The 17,436-nt window shown below is 49.5% G+C and overlaps 1 protein-coding gene and 5 non-coding genes across 14 annotated transcripts; 2 read left to right on the plus strand and 4 right to left on the minus strand.

Moving 5' to 3' along the window:
* Positions 1-1,977: 1,977 nt before the first annotated feature.
* On the minus strand, positions 1,978-2,048 carry TRNAG-CCC. Its single transcript has one exon. It is a non-coding gene; the product is annotated as a tRNA-Gly (tRNA).
* A 3,158-nt stretch (positions 2,049-5,206) lies between these two features.
* On the plus strand, positions 5,207-5,277 carry TRNAG-CCC. Its single transcript has one exon. It is a non-coding gene; the product is annotated as a tRNA-Gly (tRNA).
* A 2,694-nt stretch (positions 5,278-7,971) lies between these two features.
* Positions 7,972-12,632, minus strand: LOC122236213. Of its 9 annotated transcripts, none has more exons than XR_006214321.1 (4): positions 12,180-12,632; positions 11,496-11,718; positions 11,192-11,407; positions 7,972-8,125 (listed from the first exon to the last, which is right to left on the minus strand). XR_006214321.1 is itself a non-coding variant. In XM_042977107.1 (4 exons), the coding sequence occupies exons 1-4, from the start codon at positions 12,246-12,248 to the stop codon at positions 8,091-8,093; spliced, it is 588 nt and encodes a 195-aa protein (XP_042833041.1). In that variant the 5' UTR covers positions 12,249-12,632; the 3' UTR covers positions 7,972-8,090. The 9 variants fall into 9 exon arrangements, 4 of the variants coding, with proteins under 4 accessions (XP_042833041.1, XP_042833040.1, XP_042833042.1 ...); XR_006214319.1 differs by having other exon boundaries at positions 12,121-12,632; XM_042977107.1 differs by having other exon boundaries at positions 7,972-8,115; positions 12,125-12,632.
* A 391-nt stretch (positions 12,633-13,023) lies between these two features.
* On the minus strand, positions 13,024-13,095 carry TRNAE-UUC. The gene has a single exon. It is a non-coding gene; the product is annotated as a tRNA-Glu (tRNA).
* Positions 13,096-15,235: 2,140 nt separating this feature from the next.
* TRNAH-GUG lies at positions 15,236-15,307 on the minus strand. Its single transcript has one exon. It is a non-coding gene; the product is annotated as a tRNA-His (tRNA).
* Positions 15,308-15,838: 531 nt separating this feature from the next.
* Positions 15,839-15,912, plus strand: TRNAN-GUU. The gene has a single exon. It is a non-coding gene; the product is annotated as a tRNA-Asn (tRNA).
* Positions 15,913-17,436: the final 1,524 nt, after the last annotated feature.

Here is a 17,436-nt window from a genome sequence, read left to right on the forward strand (position 1 = left end):
CATGGGAGTAAAGGGCTAATACTATTTTACTTCTTCATCTGTGTGCGGGTTACACAGGTGTGTGCATTACAATCAGTTGTTATGCTGTACACGCAGATTCTGTGCATTTTATGTATCTTACAATTTTTCAACACCCCTCCTCACACACACCCTGATGAATCCTATGAACAGAGAGAAGGCGGTTGAGATTCCAAGATTTTGTTCCACGAAGAAAGGTGTGGGCATTACTCTACCACATGCCTCCAAGGACAACCCTATGCAGACCAGATCCATGAAGTTGAGTTTTGGGTTGATGTGAAGTCAAAGAGTACTCTCCCAGAACCAACCGTGATGGAAAATAATCTGTGAAGGCTAAATGCCTTTAGTTGTGTCATTTGAACACTCCGAAAAGGCTGTAGGCGGGAGCCATAACCTTTCAGATCTCTCCTCTGCTGTCTCATTGCTTAATTCACAACCCACATCTCCTTTTCTCTCCTCTCCTTTAAGCTCTCCAAAATATTCTCTTGCAGTCCTGCCCTTGTGGGGTCTCCTCCCCTCCCCCCCCCCCCCCGCACCTTTCCTACATCTTCTTCATTGAAGATGGAGGCAAGAAGAGGGGGAGGAGGAGGAGACCGCCTGAAAACGGAACAAGTTTCTCACAGGCCTGGGAGAGGGTAAGGCAGGGAGGCAAAGACACGTGTTTTGTTTGTTTGTTTGTTTGTTTGTTTCCTTCCCAGCTAACAGTCAAGGGGAATCTTGAGGGGTTGTTACAGGCTTTAACATCTTTACTCCATCCAGCAGGTAAGTCATCAGTTTCCTTTATGTAAATCAGAACTCCTCCTCCCTCCCCAGGCCCCACCCTTAGACCCTCATTCCTGTTGACAGAGAAAATTGTGTGTCACAGCTCAGAATTTATTCGTTAAAATTTCAGATTTCCAAGAATCTAAAAATAAATTAATGACTAAAACGACTTCAATGGTTCCAACACAGTATGGCCATCGTTCTGCCCCCAAAAGTAGAAAGACAGCCTCAGAATAACAAAACTCTTGAAATTGAATAAATCAAGTTTAGTTTTAAAACGGAAAGGGCGGGGGAAACTCCCCCCCCCCCCATCTTCGATTTTAAGTTACTGTTAGAGGAATCCGCCAGAGATTTTTCGGGTGAAAATTAATCACCCGCAGTCTCCAACGCAGTCACGCACTTAGTGCCCTCAAATGGGAATCCTTTCGAAGGAGCGTCCAAGAGGTAGAAAACAAACCCGGATCAACAGTTCCCAGAGTCTTCAGTTCTTTTTCCCTTATTAAAAGTCTACTTTTCGGGCTAACACCTGTTGGGGCGCACTGCCAGGCACGCGGCATCCTCGCGGGAACAGCCACGCGCGCGCGGGACGCGCGCAGGCGGCGGCGGCGGCTGATGACCTGAACCTACGCGTTTACAGCAGCTCCACGCGGGTCCACGCGGGTTCCTCCCTACCAGCCTCCACCTTTATGCAGGCTCAAGGGTGTCTGCCGGGCCCCGCGACTGCTGTCCTCCCGAGACACTTTGGTGTCTCGATCCTCGCTCTGCACTGAGACGTGGCCCGGCGGCCAACCCAAGGTCCAGCACGGGCATCGGTGACCTGGTGGCTCTTTGGGTTCCGCGGCTCCCCCAGGGCGAGGCTGAAGGTAACTGTGGTCTTAGATCCAAATAGTCTAAACCGCAGACCCCGCGGTGTCACCTGCGGGGGGCGGAGGGAAGAAAGGTACCAAACCGGGAGCCAGCTGGTCGCCGCGCGGCACGCCAAATGCACTTACGCATTTAGGCACAACCCCAGTGTAGGTGGACTGCTTAGTCAAGCTTTCTGCTCAGAAGTCACCCTGCGGAGTTTGGTTCTCATTTTCCTACTCCTGGAAGCCAGAATCACGAGATGCTCGGACTTGCCTTGTGCAACAGGTAAAGCAAAGAGGAGGCGCCTCCTGAAACGAGAGGGGGCGCGGCCAAAAGGAAAGCAGGGCAGGATGCATTGGCCGGGAATCGAACCCGGGTCTCCCGCGTGGGAGGCGAGAATTCTACCACTGAACCACCAATGCTTCGCCCTGGGCCAGGTGCGTGATGGGTCTGTGGAAACAACCTCCAGAGCGACTCCCAGCTAGGGCGCCGGGCGATTTCAAAGGTTCCAGAACAGGTTTACGCGGTCGTCTTTGCAGCACGGAGCTAACTCACCCACAGGCACTCGAAGCAAAGGCTTCACAAGGAGACTTCCATCCAACACAATTTCAAAATAAACTGTTTCGTCGGCTCACACCACAACTCTGAGAAAGGCTCTTCCCGACTGGCCAACAGACCCCGGCAGGAAAACGCCGGAAAGTCATCCAGACCCCTTGATGATGACCCTGAACCTTCCACCGTCAACCTCCAACATGTCACCCTAGACGGTCTGAGAAAGTAATGTGACTTGCCAGCTTAGGCAAGTAAAATTCTAACTCGGGGAAGAAATAAGAAGCAGAAGTCGACTGGCAGTAGAAGGAGGAAAGGGCGGGAATCTGAACGAGCTAATGAAGAAACGCATTTTGGTCAAGTGAGTTAGGGCTTTGTTTTTGTTTTTGTTTTTGTCTTTTTTTACAGGAATAAATGAGTCAGTCTTGTAATCATTATAACAATAACACTCGGCTGTCTTTTACGGTGTTCAAAGCATTTAATGGATATGAGATATATCATAATTACGAAAAGGTTCATATTGAGCTTGTGGCTGATGATTGTTTTGGAGATTCTAATCTGAATTGGACCCCCTGTTGCACCGAGTTGTAGCATTGGTGACTGTAAGATGTATATGAAGCACAGGTCTTGGTGTACTGGCTTTATAAGGAGCAGGCTAAGTTTTAGAAAAAATATCGACGGTTGAAATTTTAACATGTTGGTCCTTTGATGATCTTGAAAGATAGGAGAGTTCCTTCCCCAGTTTTCCCTGGGGAAATTAAACTGAAGCTAGGAACTGGAGAGCTCCCCACCCTTCAGACTAGGAATCATTATGACTTTTTGAAGGACAGGAGCCACAGAGGTGCCATGACAGGTCTCTTGCTAGAAGAAGGCAAGCTAGGTGGAGGCGGAGTCATAAACTTGAGCTCAATAAGGAAAAGGACCATCACCTCGACCTTGAAGAGCTTTGGCTCCCTCTGCCCTCTGCCCAACATCCGGGACACACACCGGTTCTGGCCAACACACTTTCAATACCACCTGCATCAACCAGGGGTACGTTTATCCCCACATCTCTTTTGAAACTACAGACCTGCACCTCCAACTCACAACTTCTGATTTACAAGTCACTGCCTCCTATGCATCTCAGAGTCACAAGTGCTAAAACTCAAGGCACCAGGGAGTTCCCTGTAAGCATCACACACCACCCTCTGTACGTCTAAGATCAGACCCAGGCACAGTGTGTCCCAAAATGTAGCAGTGCATTATCTTGAGTGTTCTAGTCAATCATCAAAACAATAGCCAAATCAGTTCCTGCCCCCACCTAGAACATGTACTCCCACCACCACCCATTCTGTTGCCCAAACCAGATCTTGCTGCCCTCTTGGGATGTACTCTCTCACCCTCTTGGCATGCAAATGCATGTCGAGTATCATCAGTAGATAGTCCCTAACTTTACTGGGTTCGCCGCTGGCTTACTGCCACTCTATGAGTGCACCCTTCCATCCATCAGCTACTTCCTCATTTAATACAACCGGATCCAGCGACCTTAGAGCCAGTCTAGTATACTCCCATCCATTTGCCACACTGCATCATGAGTGACCCTTCCACAGCCTAAATCTGGGCATATCTGTAACCTAAAGCCACCCGTGTCCTCAGATTCCTTCACTACAGTGTCTTGATACCTATATGACATGTACTCTACCTCCGCCCATCCGCATCATCTGAATATCTCTTGCTGATTCTCAGGACTGGCAACAGTGAAGTGCTTGACAGGTCAGGAACGATCTCACCTCCAGGTGCTGGCTTCCCTCCCCAAGGGAATGGTTTCCCACAATGCCCTCTTTGTTCTTCCAATTCATTTCATTCTACAGGTCTCCATTCAGAAGTCTTTTTTTTTTTTTTTTTTTTTTTTTTTTTGGAAATACTTTCCTGAGTATCTGAATTGAGTGTGTGATATGTCCACTTTATTTTGACATTTTTTAAAAACTTTTTAAGTTCATTTATTTTGAGAGAGATCAAGAGCGGGGTAGGGGCAGAGAGAGAGAATCCCAAGCAGGCTCTACACTGTCAGCACAGATCCTGATGCCAGGCTCAAACTCGGAACCCGTGAGATCATGACCTGAAACCAAGAGTCAGACACTTAACTGACTGAGCCACCCAGGCACCCAGATTTTGAGATTTTTCATAAGAAAATTATTCATATTCATGGAAAACCTAAGTTGTGTATGTGAACAAAAGAGAAAGGGGTATCATGGTGTCCTAGTATACTCTATATTCTAAGGATGTTAGACAATGACAGAGAGAGAAGAAAATTGGGAAACTTTCTCTCTCCTCTCCTTCACAAATACACACATGGACATACTTGTGGGGAATAAGTTTAGGAATTCCCTGAGCTTGCATCAATGGGTTAAAAGGTTTAGGGTGAAAGCAGCCAAGATTAGGTAAACAGGGTGGAAGCGCCCCCAGCATAGAACAAAAGCATAGGAATGGGAAGCCACAGAATGAAAGCATCCAAGTAAACAGGACAGAAGCGCTCCCAACATAGTACAGAAGCAGAAAGTTGGCTTTCACAGGACACAGCTTTCAGAATAGCGTTCAGATTCCCGCCCTTTCCTCCTTCTACTGCCAGTCGACTTCTGCTTCTTATTTCTTCCCCGAGTTAGAATTTTACTTGCCTAAGCTGGCAAGTCACATTACTTTCTCAGACCGTCTAGGGTGACATGTTGGAGGTTGACGGTGGAAGGTTCAGGGTCATCATCAAGGGGTCTGGATGACTTTCCGGCGTTTTCCTGCCGGGGTCTGTTGGCCAGTCGGGAAGAGCCTTTCTCAGAGTTGTGGTGTGAGCCGACGAAACAGTTTATTTTGAAATTGTGTTGGATGGAAGTCTCCTTGTGAAGCCTTTGCTTCGAGTGCCTGTGGGTGAGTTAGCTCCGTGCTGCAAAGACGACCGCGTAAACCTGTTCTGGAACCTTTGAAATCGCCCGGCGCCCTAGCTGGGAGTCGCTCTGGAGGTTGTTTCCACAGACCCATCACGCACCTGGCCCAGGGCGAAGCATTGGTGGTTCAGTGGTAGAATTCTCGCCTCCCACGCGGGAGACCCGGGTTCGATTCCCGGCCAATGCATCCTGCCCTGCTTTCCTTTTGGCCGCGCCCCCTCTCGTTTCAGGAGGCGCCTCCTCTTTGCTTTACCTGTTGCACAAGGCAAGTCCGAGCATCTCGTGATTCTGGCTTCCAGGAGTAGGAAAATGAGAACCAAACTCCGCAGGGTGACTTCTGAGCAGAAAGCTTGACTAAGCAGTCCACCTACACTGGGGTTGTGCCTAAATGCGTAAGTGCATTTGGCGTGCCGCGCGGCGACCAGCTGGCTCCCGGTTTGGTACCTTTCTTCCCTCCGCCCCCCGCAGGTGACACCGCGGGGTCTGCGGTTTAGACTATTTGGATCTAAGACCACAGTTACCTTCAGCCTCGCCCTGGGGGAGCCGCGGAACCCAAAGAGCCACCAGGTCACCGATGCCCGTGCTGGACCTTGGGTTGGCCGCCGGGCCACGTCTCAGTGCAGAGCGAGGATCGAGACACCAAAGTGTCTCGGGAGGACAGCAGTCGCGGGGCCCGGCAGACACCCTTGAGCCTGCATAAAGGTGGAGGCTGGTAGGGAGGAACCCGCGTGGACCCGCGTGGAGCTGCTGTAAACGCGTAGGTTCAGGTCATCAGCCGCCGCCGCCGCCTGCGCGCGTCCCGCGCGCGCGTGGCTGTTCCCGCGAGGATGCCGCGTGCCTGGCAGTGCGCCCCAACAGGTGTTAGCCCGAAAAGTAGACTTTTAATAAGGGAAAAAGAACTGAAGACTCTGGGAACTGTTGATCCGGGTTTGTTTTCTACCTCTTGGACGCTCCTTCGAAAGGATTCCCATTTGAGGGCACTAAGTGCGTGACTGCGTTGGAGACTGCGGGTGATTAATTTTCACCCGAAAAATCTCTGGCGGATTCCTCTAACAGTAACTTAAAATCGAAGATGGGGGGGGGGGAGTTTCCCCCGCCCTTTCCGTTTTAAAACTAAACTTGATTTATTCAATTTCAAGAGTTTTGTTATTCTGAGGCTGTCTTTCTACTTTTGGGGGCAGAACGATGGCCATACTGTGTTGGAACCATTGAAGTCGTTTTAGTCATTAATTTATTTTTAGATTCTTGGAAATCTGAAATTTTAACGAATAAATTCTGAGCTGTGACACACAATTTTCTCTGTCAACAGGAATGAGGGTCTAAGGGTGGGGCCTGGGGAGGGAGGAGGAGTTCTGATTTACATAAAGGAAACTGATGACTTACCTGCTGGATGGAGTAAAGATGTTAAAGCCTGTAACAACCCCTCAAGATTCCCCTTGACTGTTAGCTGGGAAGGAAACAAACAAACAAACAAACAAACAAAACACGTGTCTTTGCCTCCCTGCCTTACCCTCTCCCAGGCCTGTGAGAAACTTGTTCCGTTTTCAGGCGGTCTCCTCCTCCTCCCCCTCTTCTTGCCTCCATCTTCAATGAAGAAGATGTAGGAAAGGTGCGGGGGGGGGGGGGGGGGGGGAGGGGAGGAGACCCCACAAGGGCAGGACTGCAAGAGAATATTTTGGAGAGCTTAAAGGAGAGGAGAGAAAAGGAGATGTGGGTTGTGAATTAAGCAATGAGACAGCAGAGGAGAGATCTGAAAGGTTATGGCTCCCGCCTACAGCCTTTTCGGAGTGTTCAAATGACACAACTAAAGGCATTTAGCCTTCACAGATTATTTTCCATCACGGTTGGTTCTGGGAGAGTACTCTTTGACTTCACATCAACCCAAAACTCAACTTCATGGATCTGGTCTGCATAGGGTTGTCCTTGGAGGCATGTGGTAGAGTAATGCCCACACCTTTCTTCGTGGAACAAAATCTTGGAATCTCAACCGCCTTCTCTCTGTTCATAGGATTCATCAGGGTGTGTGTGAGGAGGGGTGTTGAAAAATTGTAAGATACATAAAATGCACAGAATCTGCGTGTACAGCATAACAACTGATTGTAATGCACACACCTGTGTAACCCGCACACAGATGAAGAAGTAAAATAGTATTAGCCCTTTACTCCCATGCTTTACCAGGTCAGAACCTTCTACCTAGTCCCCTACCCCCCATTTAATTAGTAGTGGTGTTATTTGCCTATCTGTAATGTTCTCTCATTGGGGTTTCCTTTGTAAAGCCCTTATTGGTTATGAATTGGAGCACCGTTACACCACCATTACACGTTTGTTAGCCACTTGAATTTTCTCCTATAAGGTTTCCCCCCACCCCCCACCCTGGTGACTTTTCTATAGGTCGGTCTTTTTCCTCTTGTTTTGCAAGCAGTCATTAAATCTCTTTGGCTGCCAAGTATATTCGCTCAAATTGTGACTTTTTACCCTTGATTCTGTGCTTTGGTGAGCAGAGATTCTTGAGGTAGTCCACTTGATCAGCCTCGTCACTAAGAATTCATCTTTTTGTCTTATTTCTTAAATCCTTGCTTACCCTTGAGATTTGAGATCACAGGAATACGCTGCTACGTTAATGGCAACTGAAATCACTTGTGAGTTCATGTCACATTTCGGTGTCCGGTCCACACTGAAGTGATTTTGGTTATGGTGGAGGTAGGAATCATATTCCCCCACCCCCCGGCACCCCAGTACCTGGGATTGAATTATGATATGCTATGATCATTGAACATTGATACTGTTTTCAATACCTTCGTTTTCTGAATCCTCATCATAGCCGCCTTTCTCTGATTTTGTGTATGTACCAAAAATATACTCAATTCTCTTTATAGTTCCAGCAGTTTATTTCATGTATGCCAATAATGATAGTATTCATTTTTCATTTTTCACTTCTCATCATTTTTCTTGCCTTTTCTCACTGGCTAAGATCTCCATGACAGTGGTGAAGAGAAATGGTCAAGGTGGCCTATTCGTCTGCTTTCTGATGGTTCCTGACCGGGTAAGGGGGGGGGGCGGGGAGGACAGATCAGTATTTTTATCATCAACTGTAATGTGTGCTGAAGGTGTTTTGTTTGTTTTTGGTTTCGAAGCTACCGTTAGGCAGATTAGGGCTGTTCTCTTCTATTCCTGTTAGGCTAAGAGGTTTTTAAAAATCATAAACTGATAATGAATTTCTTCAAACACCTTTTCTGTGTTTTAGTGATTATGATTTTCCTCCTTTAAGTTGTTAATGTGATGAATTAATTTATTTTCTTTTTAAGTTTATTTATTTTGAGAGAGAGAGAGAGAGAGAGAGAGAGAGAGAGAGCGGTTGAACAGGAGCACATGGGAGCAGGGGAAGGGCAGAGAGAGAGAGAGGGAGAGAGAGAATCCCAACCAGGCTCAGCACTGCGAGCTGTGAGCACAGAGCCCAACTCGGGTTCTATGTTACAAACCCTGAGATCATGACCTGAGCTGAAATCAAGAGTGGGGCACTTAACCGACTGAGCTCTCCTCTCCTTTAAGCTCTCCAAAATATTCTCTTGCAGTCCTGCCCTTGTGGGGTCTCCCCCCCCCCCCCCCCCCCCGCGCGCCTTTCCTATATCTTCTTCATTGAAGATGGAGGCAAGAAGAGGGGGAGGAGGAGGAGACCGCCTGAAAACAGAACAAGTTTCTCACAGGCCTGGGAGAGGGTAAATTAAGGGCCAGGTGCCCCTTAATTTATTTTCTAATGATAATCAACTGTTTTCCTAGATTAAGACCAATTTTTGTCATACATATTTTTAAATATACATCTGGAATCAGGGAGTCCAGGGTGGCTCAGTTGGTTAAGCGTCCGACTTCAGCTCAGCTCATAATCTCAGGGTTGGTGGGTTCCAGCCCTGCTCAGGCTCTGTGCCTTCTGTGTCTCCCTCTCTCTCTGCCCCTCCCCCACCCGTGTTCTCTCTCTCTCTCTCTCTCTCTCTCTCTCTCTCTCTCAAAAATAAACATTAGCTAGCTAGCTAGCTAGATTCAATATTTTGAAGAATGTTTGTAGCTATGTATACTTAGCAATAAGTCAGGCCTGTAATTCTGTTTTTCATGTTGCCTTTTGGGAAGTTTTTGGTTTCAATCCAAACTCATAAAAATAAGTTGGGGAATTCTGCGATCTTTTGATGCTTTTAAAATCTCTGGGCTTTGGAGTCATTTTTTCGAATGAACTTTTTTGGTCCTTCAGCTTTCTTTGAAGGAAGATTTTTGAATTCTAAAAAAAAATTTTTTTTTAAGGTTGTAGGACTAGTCCTCCCCCTGCCCTCCGCGCAAATCATTACTACAAGACATACGTTTCCCTTAAGCCTTTTAATTGGTTGGTATATATGTGTTTATAATATCCATTTATTGTTTCCTTAAGTCTACCAGTTCAGTAGTAGTGACTTCCTTCTTCCCTCCTCCCAGTTTTACCGGAGTAGTGTTTTTCAAAGATTCAACCATTGACTTTTCTCTTTTGTATATTTATTTCTAATTTTCTTTTTTCTTTGTATTTATTTTTTAACTTTGTTTCTTATTTTCAAAGTCCTGCTTTTGTATATAATTTCTGCTCCTACCTGCCCTTGTTGTTGTTATTCTTTCTGTAACTCTTTGAGATGGAGATTTAGCTCATTAGCAATCAGCCCTAACTGTCTCGATTTACACTTAAGGCTGTGTATTGTCCCCTGAAGACTGGTTTCACCACACCTTGTGCAGGAGATGCAGTATTTTCAGTTTTGTTTGACTCAGAATATTTCCTAATTTCCATCTTCATGTCTGATTTGATACGAGGATTGATCCATGAGATTCTGAGATCTAGATCCATGAGATTTTGAGATTCTGAGATTCATGGATCTAGATCCATGAGATTTTGTTCTTATGTCTTATAACTGAGTTCTAGATGCTAGCTGATTCTCTGGAAGTGTTATTGGAAGGTAGGTACCTCTATAGCCCTCTACAGCCCTCGGATGGGTACATTCTCCTTTGCATATATTCCCCTGTGGCAGGCCCTTGGGGTTTGTTACTGGCTAGGGAACAGACCACACCAACTTGGCGTCCTAAGGCTTCCCAGACTACCCAGGCTATGTGTACTCAAGGCTAAATCCACTAGAGGTCAGGCCCATGGCCACAGTTTCCTCATGGGCCTTTTATTTTATTCTATTTTATTTTGTTTTTAAATGTGTATTCATTTTTGAGAGAGAGACAGAGGCAGAGACGGAGACAGAGAGAATACTAAACAGGCCTCTCACACTGTCAGTGCAAAGAACGACATGAGGCTTGAACCAACAAACTGTGAGATCATGACCTGAGCCAAAGTCGGACGCTCAACTGACTGAGCCACCCAGATGCCCCTATTTTATTGTACTTTTAAAGATTTTATTTTTAAGTAACCTCTGTGGGGCCGTAACTTACAACCCCGAGGATCAGGAGTCACCTGCCCTACCCCGTGAGCCAGCCAGCCGCCACTTGCTTGCTTGCTCGCTCGCTCATTCATTCATTCATTCATTCATTCATTCTCATGGGCTTTTTAAACTTTCCGTTTCCTTATACTGCTTGTAGAGCCAAGGCTGCCTTCCTTGTCCAAAGAGCCCCGGGACTTGCAGGGGTAGGAGTGATGCAGCAGGACTAGATGGCATCACTCCTACCCCCAAGGGCTTAGAACTTTAGGGTCCCACCTTAATGTAGTGGGGACCTCCTCTAATACTTCTCAAGTGAGCCTGGGACTGAAAGCGTCTGTGTCTTCCGTGTTCCTCGCTCTCAAGGTCCCCGAACAGAAGACAAAAGAAGCTATCTTGGCAATCCACCTAGGAACGTAAGGAGCTTTGATGCCTCTATTTTCACTTTTTGTGCTGGCACCTGCAAGCTTGCCATCTGCCTTTAGGCTCTATGTTTTTAAAGGTACCAACTGAGCTTAAGGAAACACACACACACACACACACACACACACACACACACACCCCCACACCAAAAGCACCTCTTAAACCAACATGAAATAGATTGTATTTTCTGACTTTGAAAACTATGCCTTCAGCATCACCCAGATGGCAGGGATGAATTTAAAAATCCCGCACCTCTTGGAGTGACACGCTAGAGAAGGGAAGCCTGTGAGAACCATGCGGTGCCTCTTGCCCACCAGGTTATATTCTGCACCTCCAACACACCGTCCATGTTTCGTCCAGGCGATGTCTCTTAAAAAGCGGTCACTTGATGCCACCCTGCGCATGAGCCCGGGGTGTGAGTACAAACAAAAGGGAGAGAAGGTAATTCTGGCCCTCGGTTTGACAACGCTAGGGAGAAAGAGCCACAAAGTACACAGGGTCAAAAAACCAAACCAAACCAAAACAAAAACAAAACACAAAAAAAAAACCCACCTACCGGGTTAAGGGATTCTGGGACCCCCTGCCCCTCGTATAGGCCTGTGGGGGAGGGGAGGGAGGGAGGACGTGAGCCCCAAGGTTTCCCGAAGGGCTCTCTGGACCCCGCGCAATGTCGGTGCTAAAGAAAGAGGGGTAGAAAGAGGCACGGGACAATTTTCTCCGGCTTCGAGGACAACGTCTCCGGCGGGCCGGCACGGGAGCAAGGGAAGTAGTCCCACCACCTAAGAGAGCAGGGGGAGAACATGGAGAGGCCACCGAAAGCGGTCCCCCACCAACAAGGCGTGGCGCAGCTGAGTTCGCTGCGCTTGAGGGCACCGCAGGCGCCAGGACAACGGGAGGGCCACAGCCGAGCCTCGGCTCCGGGAAGACCACCTTCGGGGCCACGATTCTCCCCTATGGTGTGAGCGTGGGCTCGCCAAGCACACTGCACACTTCTGTCCCCGCTTGGTTCGCTCAGGGTCACCGCCTTCCCCCTCCCCCCAACCCTCGCCCTTCTTCCAAACCACTCTCCCCAAAGAGTTCAAGCGACTCCCTCCACCTCCCCGCTCCCACCCCTTGCCCGCTAACCGCCCCCCACCCCACCCCTTAAGCTGTCGGTCTCTCAGCAGCGGCTCCACACCCACCGACCCGCAGCCCCTGCGCTGCCGCCTCTGCAGTCCAGGTCCGCAGCAACTCCCCCTACCCTCGCTCGCTCTCCTCGTGCCTCACAGTGGGCATCGCATGTACCCCAACAGGTCTTCGGAGCCGGCATCGAAGGGAAAAAGGAAAACGTGCCCAGGGCCTGGTGTATAGAGTCTACGGGGGCGTTAAATGCAACAGCCCTTGTAGAAACGGATTTGACTGTGATGTCATCGTTTTGACATCCTGGTGTTGATGCTCACTCCTACCCCGGCTTACGGCCGCGACAACAGTTTTCCATTTTGTGCGCACTTGACATGCTGCCTTTGTTGGGTCGCTTAACATCACCTCGCTAGACCGCTTAGTCTGCGAATGGGACAGACTTCCAGGAGGACCCGTTCCCCTCCCACCGCTCCCCTCCCCTGCCTCTCAGGCCCGGAGGGTATCGCGTCCAGGCACCTCTCCCAAACGCCAAGTAAGCCTTTTATGCGCGGACTGAGCTGAGAGGCTCGGCCCACCAGCCGGTGTCCAGGGGTCCACAGCAACACCGCGACGTGCTTGGCCTCCAGAACTCGGTCGGATCTGCGTCCCTGGGGCGGCCCCACAGGAATCTGAACCTCTGCACGACAGTGTGAACCCAAGCCAGATGCTTAGTCGCCCTCTGAGGCCACTCCTGGGGGCGGCTGACTTGGAGCCCAGCAAGCACAGTGAGCCGTGTAGAGCGGCCTGGCGTCCTTTCCCCGGAGCGCTGAAGGTGAAGGAAGAGTCGGTGCGGTGCGCAGCGCAGATGACGGCCAGCACAGCTCCGGAGATGAAAGGAAGATTGGGGCACCAAAAAAACCGAAAAACCAAAACCCAACAACCAACCTACAAAACCAAAAGCCAAAAAAAAAAAAAAAATGCCCCGCTTCCCTGACCGGGAATCGAACCCGGGCCGCGGCGGTGAAAGCGCCGAATCCTAGCCACTAGACCACCAGGGAACCGACGGAGGCCGTTCTTCTCCTTGCTTCCCACCAGAGTGACACTTTCCCCCTGAGCTCTGGAAGGCCTCGGGCTTTCTGGGAGCTCATCCATCCTCCCAGCAGTCCTTCCCTAAGGACCTTCCCTCCCCGCTCTCTCCAAAGCAAGAGCCCGCAGGAGACGCCGAGGGCTGGCAGGTCCACAAGTGGCCGGGTCCGGGCCGCACCCCAGAGCTGCCCGGGAGTCTCGCCTTCGCGAGGCGGACGCGTGCGGATGCGAGGTCGCCGCGAGGAGGCGCGAGGGGCGGACCCCGCCCGGCGTGAGACCCCGCGGTCCTCAACATCCCCCAAAGGACTCCGAGGGACGCAGCGACGGAGGCGGCGCGCGGACCGAGACGGCTTTCAAGGAAGACCCGGCGGCCCTGAACGACTGGATTCCGGGTCCCGCCCCGCCCTACAGCCTGCTGCCCCTGCAGCGTGCCCACCGGACATTTGGCCTGTTCAGCGGCCCCGCAGACAACTGGAGATTCCTTCTCCCCGGAGGGTGGGGTACATCAGAGGATCTTTGACCACCGGGGGGTAACCGCTACGTCTGGGGGGGGGGGGAGGGAATCCTGTGTCCCACACGGAAGTGAGCGGGATGAAGTGACGGCATGTCTGGACCTGCGTGTTGGTTACATGAGTTGTTACACGTCTCAAGTGTATTGCGCTGTGTGAAAAAAGAACAAAACGGGTGGTTGTGTGGGTGGTGTGGCTTACGCTACCGGACTTGAAGACTTACTCTGAGCCCCTATAGTACCGTGCAATGTGCCAGTGGCATCGGGAGACACACACAGACAAATGGACCCACAGCTGACCTGGTGAATTCGTTTTCAAGAAGAGCAGTTCAACGGAGAAAGGAAATAGGTTCAATATGGGGGGGGGGGGGAGGAGGGGAGAGGGAAACAGCTTTATTTCCACCTCACAGTACACACAAATGTTAACTGGAGGTGCCTCATAAAACATAAAAGGTAAAGGTATAAATCACTTTTTGAGGACACTTTGTGACTAGGTGGTAGGCAAAGATTTAGTAAACAAGACCCAGGGGAAAATGCGTCTAAAAGAAAAGACATGATAACCTAGACTTCATCAACATTAACCATATCTTCTCATCCAAAGACCCCAGGAAGACGATGAAAACAGCAAGCGACAGACAGGGAGAACGTGTTCACAAAACCCATCTGACAAAACAAGCAAGCAAGCAAGCAAGCAAGCAAGGGAGAAAGCATACAAACCCCCTAACCTGTCATTATAATGTGTGAGGAGCTCCCCCAAACTGCTAATTAAAAGAAAAAATCAAACAACTCAAGTGTTTTAGATGGGTAAAAGACATGAAACAGATCTCGGGAAAAGAAGATACACAAGGCCGACGTAGCACGTAAAAGAATGCTCAATATTTTCAGCCCTCAGAGAAATGGATACCAAAGTCACATTGAGATAGCACTACTCCCAGCAGCACGGCAACATGATAAAGAGAGGGACACCCCCACTCTTGACAAAGATGTGGCACGACCACAACTCCAGGTGGTATCCCGATGAATACCTTTTGGCGTGGAAAGCGGCTGCCCGAAGGCATTTAAAAGCCTTGCGAGCGCACCGCAAGTAACGGAGGGAGCTCACCGTGAGGACGGTTAAGGAGGATCATAGAGAGCCAAGAATGGAAAAAGTCCGCGGAGGCAGAGATTGATTCGCAGGGGCCAAGGTTCAAGCCGACAAACAGGTCTATGGAGGAGGTGTCACCTAGGTGATGGAACCTTTTGTGTGGTCTTTCAGACCCCTTAGATTTTGAGGGCCACAGAGACGCCGTTTGGCAGCAACTAGAGCCCACCATATGAGGCTCCTTGCTGGACAGGTAGAGGGCATCGAGGACTGTGCCATTTTGGAGCGGCGCTGGAGATGAGCCCTTTAGTTGATTTGACTTGAGGTCAGAGTCCAACGGAACGGAGAAGGTCGCCAGGTTAGTGCTGTGGCGAGTTTTCCTTCCCTTCCCTTCGGGTGAAGACGTGGTGGCGCGGGGTGGCCAGCGGAAAGCGCGGGGCCTTCTCTGTCCCCCAGGTAAGGGGCGCAGCCGGGGCAGGTTGAAACCCAAAGTAAAAAGAGGAACGGCGAGTGCTCCAGATACTGCCGTGACTCGGATTCGAACCGAGGTTGCTGCGGCCACAACGCAGAGTACTAACCACTATACGATCACGGCGCGCCACCAGCCCGATGACAAGTCCGGCCGGCGCTCGAGCACTTTTGCCGCAAAGTCATTCCAGTTTCCGCGCTGCTTTGTTCCCGGAGCACTGCGGGCCGCGCTTGGATTCTCCTTCCCTTCTTCTCCATTCTGACACGCGAGGAAGAAAAACCATCAAAAACCATTCTCCTTGTCCCAGGATTGGGCTGGTGGCTCTGCACAGGCGCCCTAGGAAGTCTCGTGGTCCGCGTCCACGCCTCCCCCGCTTCTCTTTTCCCGCTTCTCTCTCGGCGTTTGCCCCTTTGGACCACGTCCCACCCCGCGGGCTCTCCAGCTTCCCCCACAGCGACCGCAGCCGAGGGGAGCCCCAGCGGCCCCGCCGAAGGCCGGGTGAAGGCGGAACAAACGGGAAGAGCCGTCCGGGGAGCCCAGCGGCGTTCAGCTTCCCTCAGGCGCCGCTGGCCTCAGACAGAAGGCGGGTGGCTCCTCCTAGCGTTGAGGGCCTGCGTGCTCTCTATCGGGCTGTGGGCGGGGCCTCCTCTCCCGAAGGTCTCTGTGGCGCAACCGGTTAGCGCGTTCGGCTGTTAACCGAAAGGTTGGTGGTTCGAGCCCACCCAGGGACGCGGTAGTTCTTTTCTAGAACGTAGAAAGCGTTTGGCACTCGCGCACAGCCAGAGGACCTAAGGTCCTCACGGATGAGAGCAGGAGAGCTCTGGAGGAGAACCGGTCGCTGGGAATCCGGAGGTCCTCGAAAGAGTAGAACCCTCTGAATGCTTTCCAACAATGCAGTTTCTTCCACCCTTTGTTTGTGCTAGTATTTATTTAGCCCCTTCCTTAGATTCTTTACATTAAGTTGGTTCTAGAATTTTATGGTTACAAACACTGCTTTAGTCCTCATTCTTGTACACATCTTTGGTCACTTGTACCAACATTTCTACAGGGTAGAGTCCTAGAAGAGCAATTGCTCTAATAACATAGCGTTTACATGGTTTTTGTATGATCCGACTTCTCCGCCCCGTGGGCTTATCGGCTATCACTCTTTCTTTTGTTATTTCAGCTACTGCTTTGGGCTTCATAACATATACATCTGTAACTTGCCAGCTTCCCTCCAAGTGATCCCATGCCTCTTCCCCTTACTCCCCTGCCCACCTTTAGGCTGCAGCTGTCACGCGTTTCACTTTGCATGTTAGAAAGCCCAAAACCCATCGTTATCACTTTGGTTTCATCTGCTCCATGTTTTTTCAGAGATTTAAAGAATAATTTAAAAACCATATGTGTGTGGGCGTACATATATGTATATATACGTATACATGTGTGCGTATGTATGTATATATATGTATGTGTGTGTATATGTAATATATTAATATATATATTTTTATATATATATAAGTTTTTCCCCATGCGGTTACCATTCTGTTGTCCTTTATCCATTTGGCTACATGCAGATTCCCATCTGGTATCAGTGTCCTTCCTGGAGGATTTAACATTTCTTGTGGTGTGGGTCTGCTGGTGATGTAGTCTTTCAGCATTTGTATGTCTTCCAATGTCATTCACCTTCATTTCTGAAAGCCTTTTTTGGAGGGGAGGCATAGAATTCCACCTTGACTTTGATGCTGCTCCATTGCCTTCTCACTTGCACCGCTTCCGGGGAGAAAACTGACATCACGTTTACTTTTGTGTTCTGTACGTACCATGTCTTTTTCCTCTGGGTGCTTCTGCACAGTTGTTTTTGTTTTTGTTTTCTCTTTCCATGGATTTGCACAATACAATTATGATGTGACTAGATACGGTTTTCTTCCTGTCTCTTGTGCTCATTCGTCGTGTTCATTCGGCTCCTTGGATCGGTGGGTTTACAATCATTATAATGATTGGAAATCCTTCTGTTGCTGTCTCCTCAAAAATTGCTTCTTTACCCCCAGTCCCAGTCTTTTCAGGAACTCTGATCACTCATATCTTTTAAAGTTGCCCTACCATTCCCTGACAGCGCTTTACTTCCTGGAGCAGACGCTGCATGTGTTTTTCACCCTCACCAATATCTCCTCAAGGTCCCCACACCTCCTCTGAACCTGTTGCCCACAGCTACTCTATATGATGTCTAAATATGTGCAGCAGCATTATATTAAAAGTGTTTTGTTTTTTCTCTCTTA

The sequence above is a fragment of the Panthera tigris genome (assembly GCF_018350195.1).
Source record: "Panthera tigris isolate Pti1 chromosome C1 unlocalized genomic scaffold, P.tigris_Pti1_mat1.1 chrC1_random_Un_scaffold_130, whole genome shotgun sequence".
Taxonomy (NCBI): domain Eukaryota; kingdom Metazoa; phylum Chordata; class Mammalia; order Carnivora; family Felidae; genus Panthera; species Panthera tigris.

Bases quoted from the DNA above. Each gene is read 5' to 3' on its own strand.
- LOC122236213 (XM_042977105.1), bottom strand. From the start codon at position 12,248: ATGCCGGCTCCGAAGACCTGTTGGGGTACATGCGATGCCCACTGTGAG. The intron at 11,719-12,124 runs GTCGGTGGGTGT...CTGCTCTCTTAG, and splicing joins CGGCAGCGCAGGGGCTGCGG to GTGGTGGGACTACTTCCCTT. The intron at 11,408-11,495 runs GTAGGTGGGTTT...CTTTCTCCCTAG, and splicing joins TCCCAGAATCCCTTAACCCG to CGTTGTCAAACCGAGGGCCA.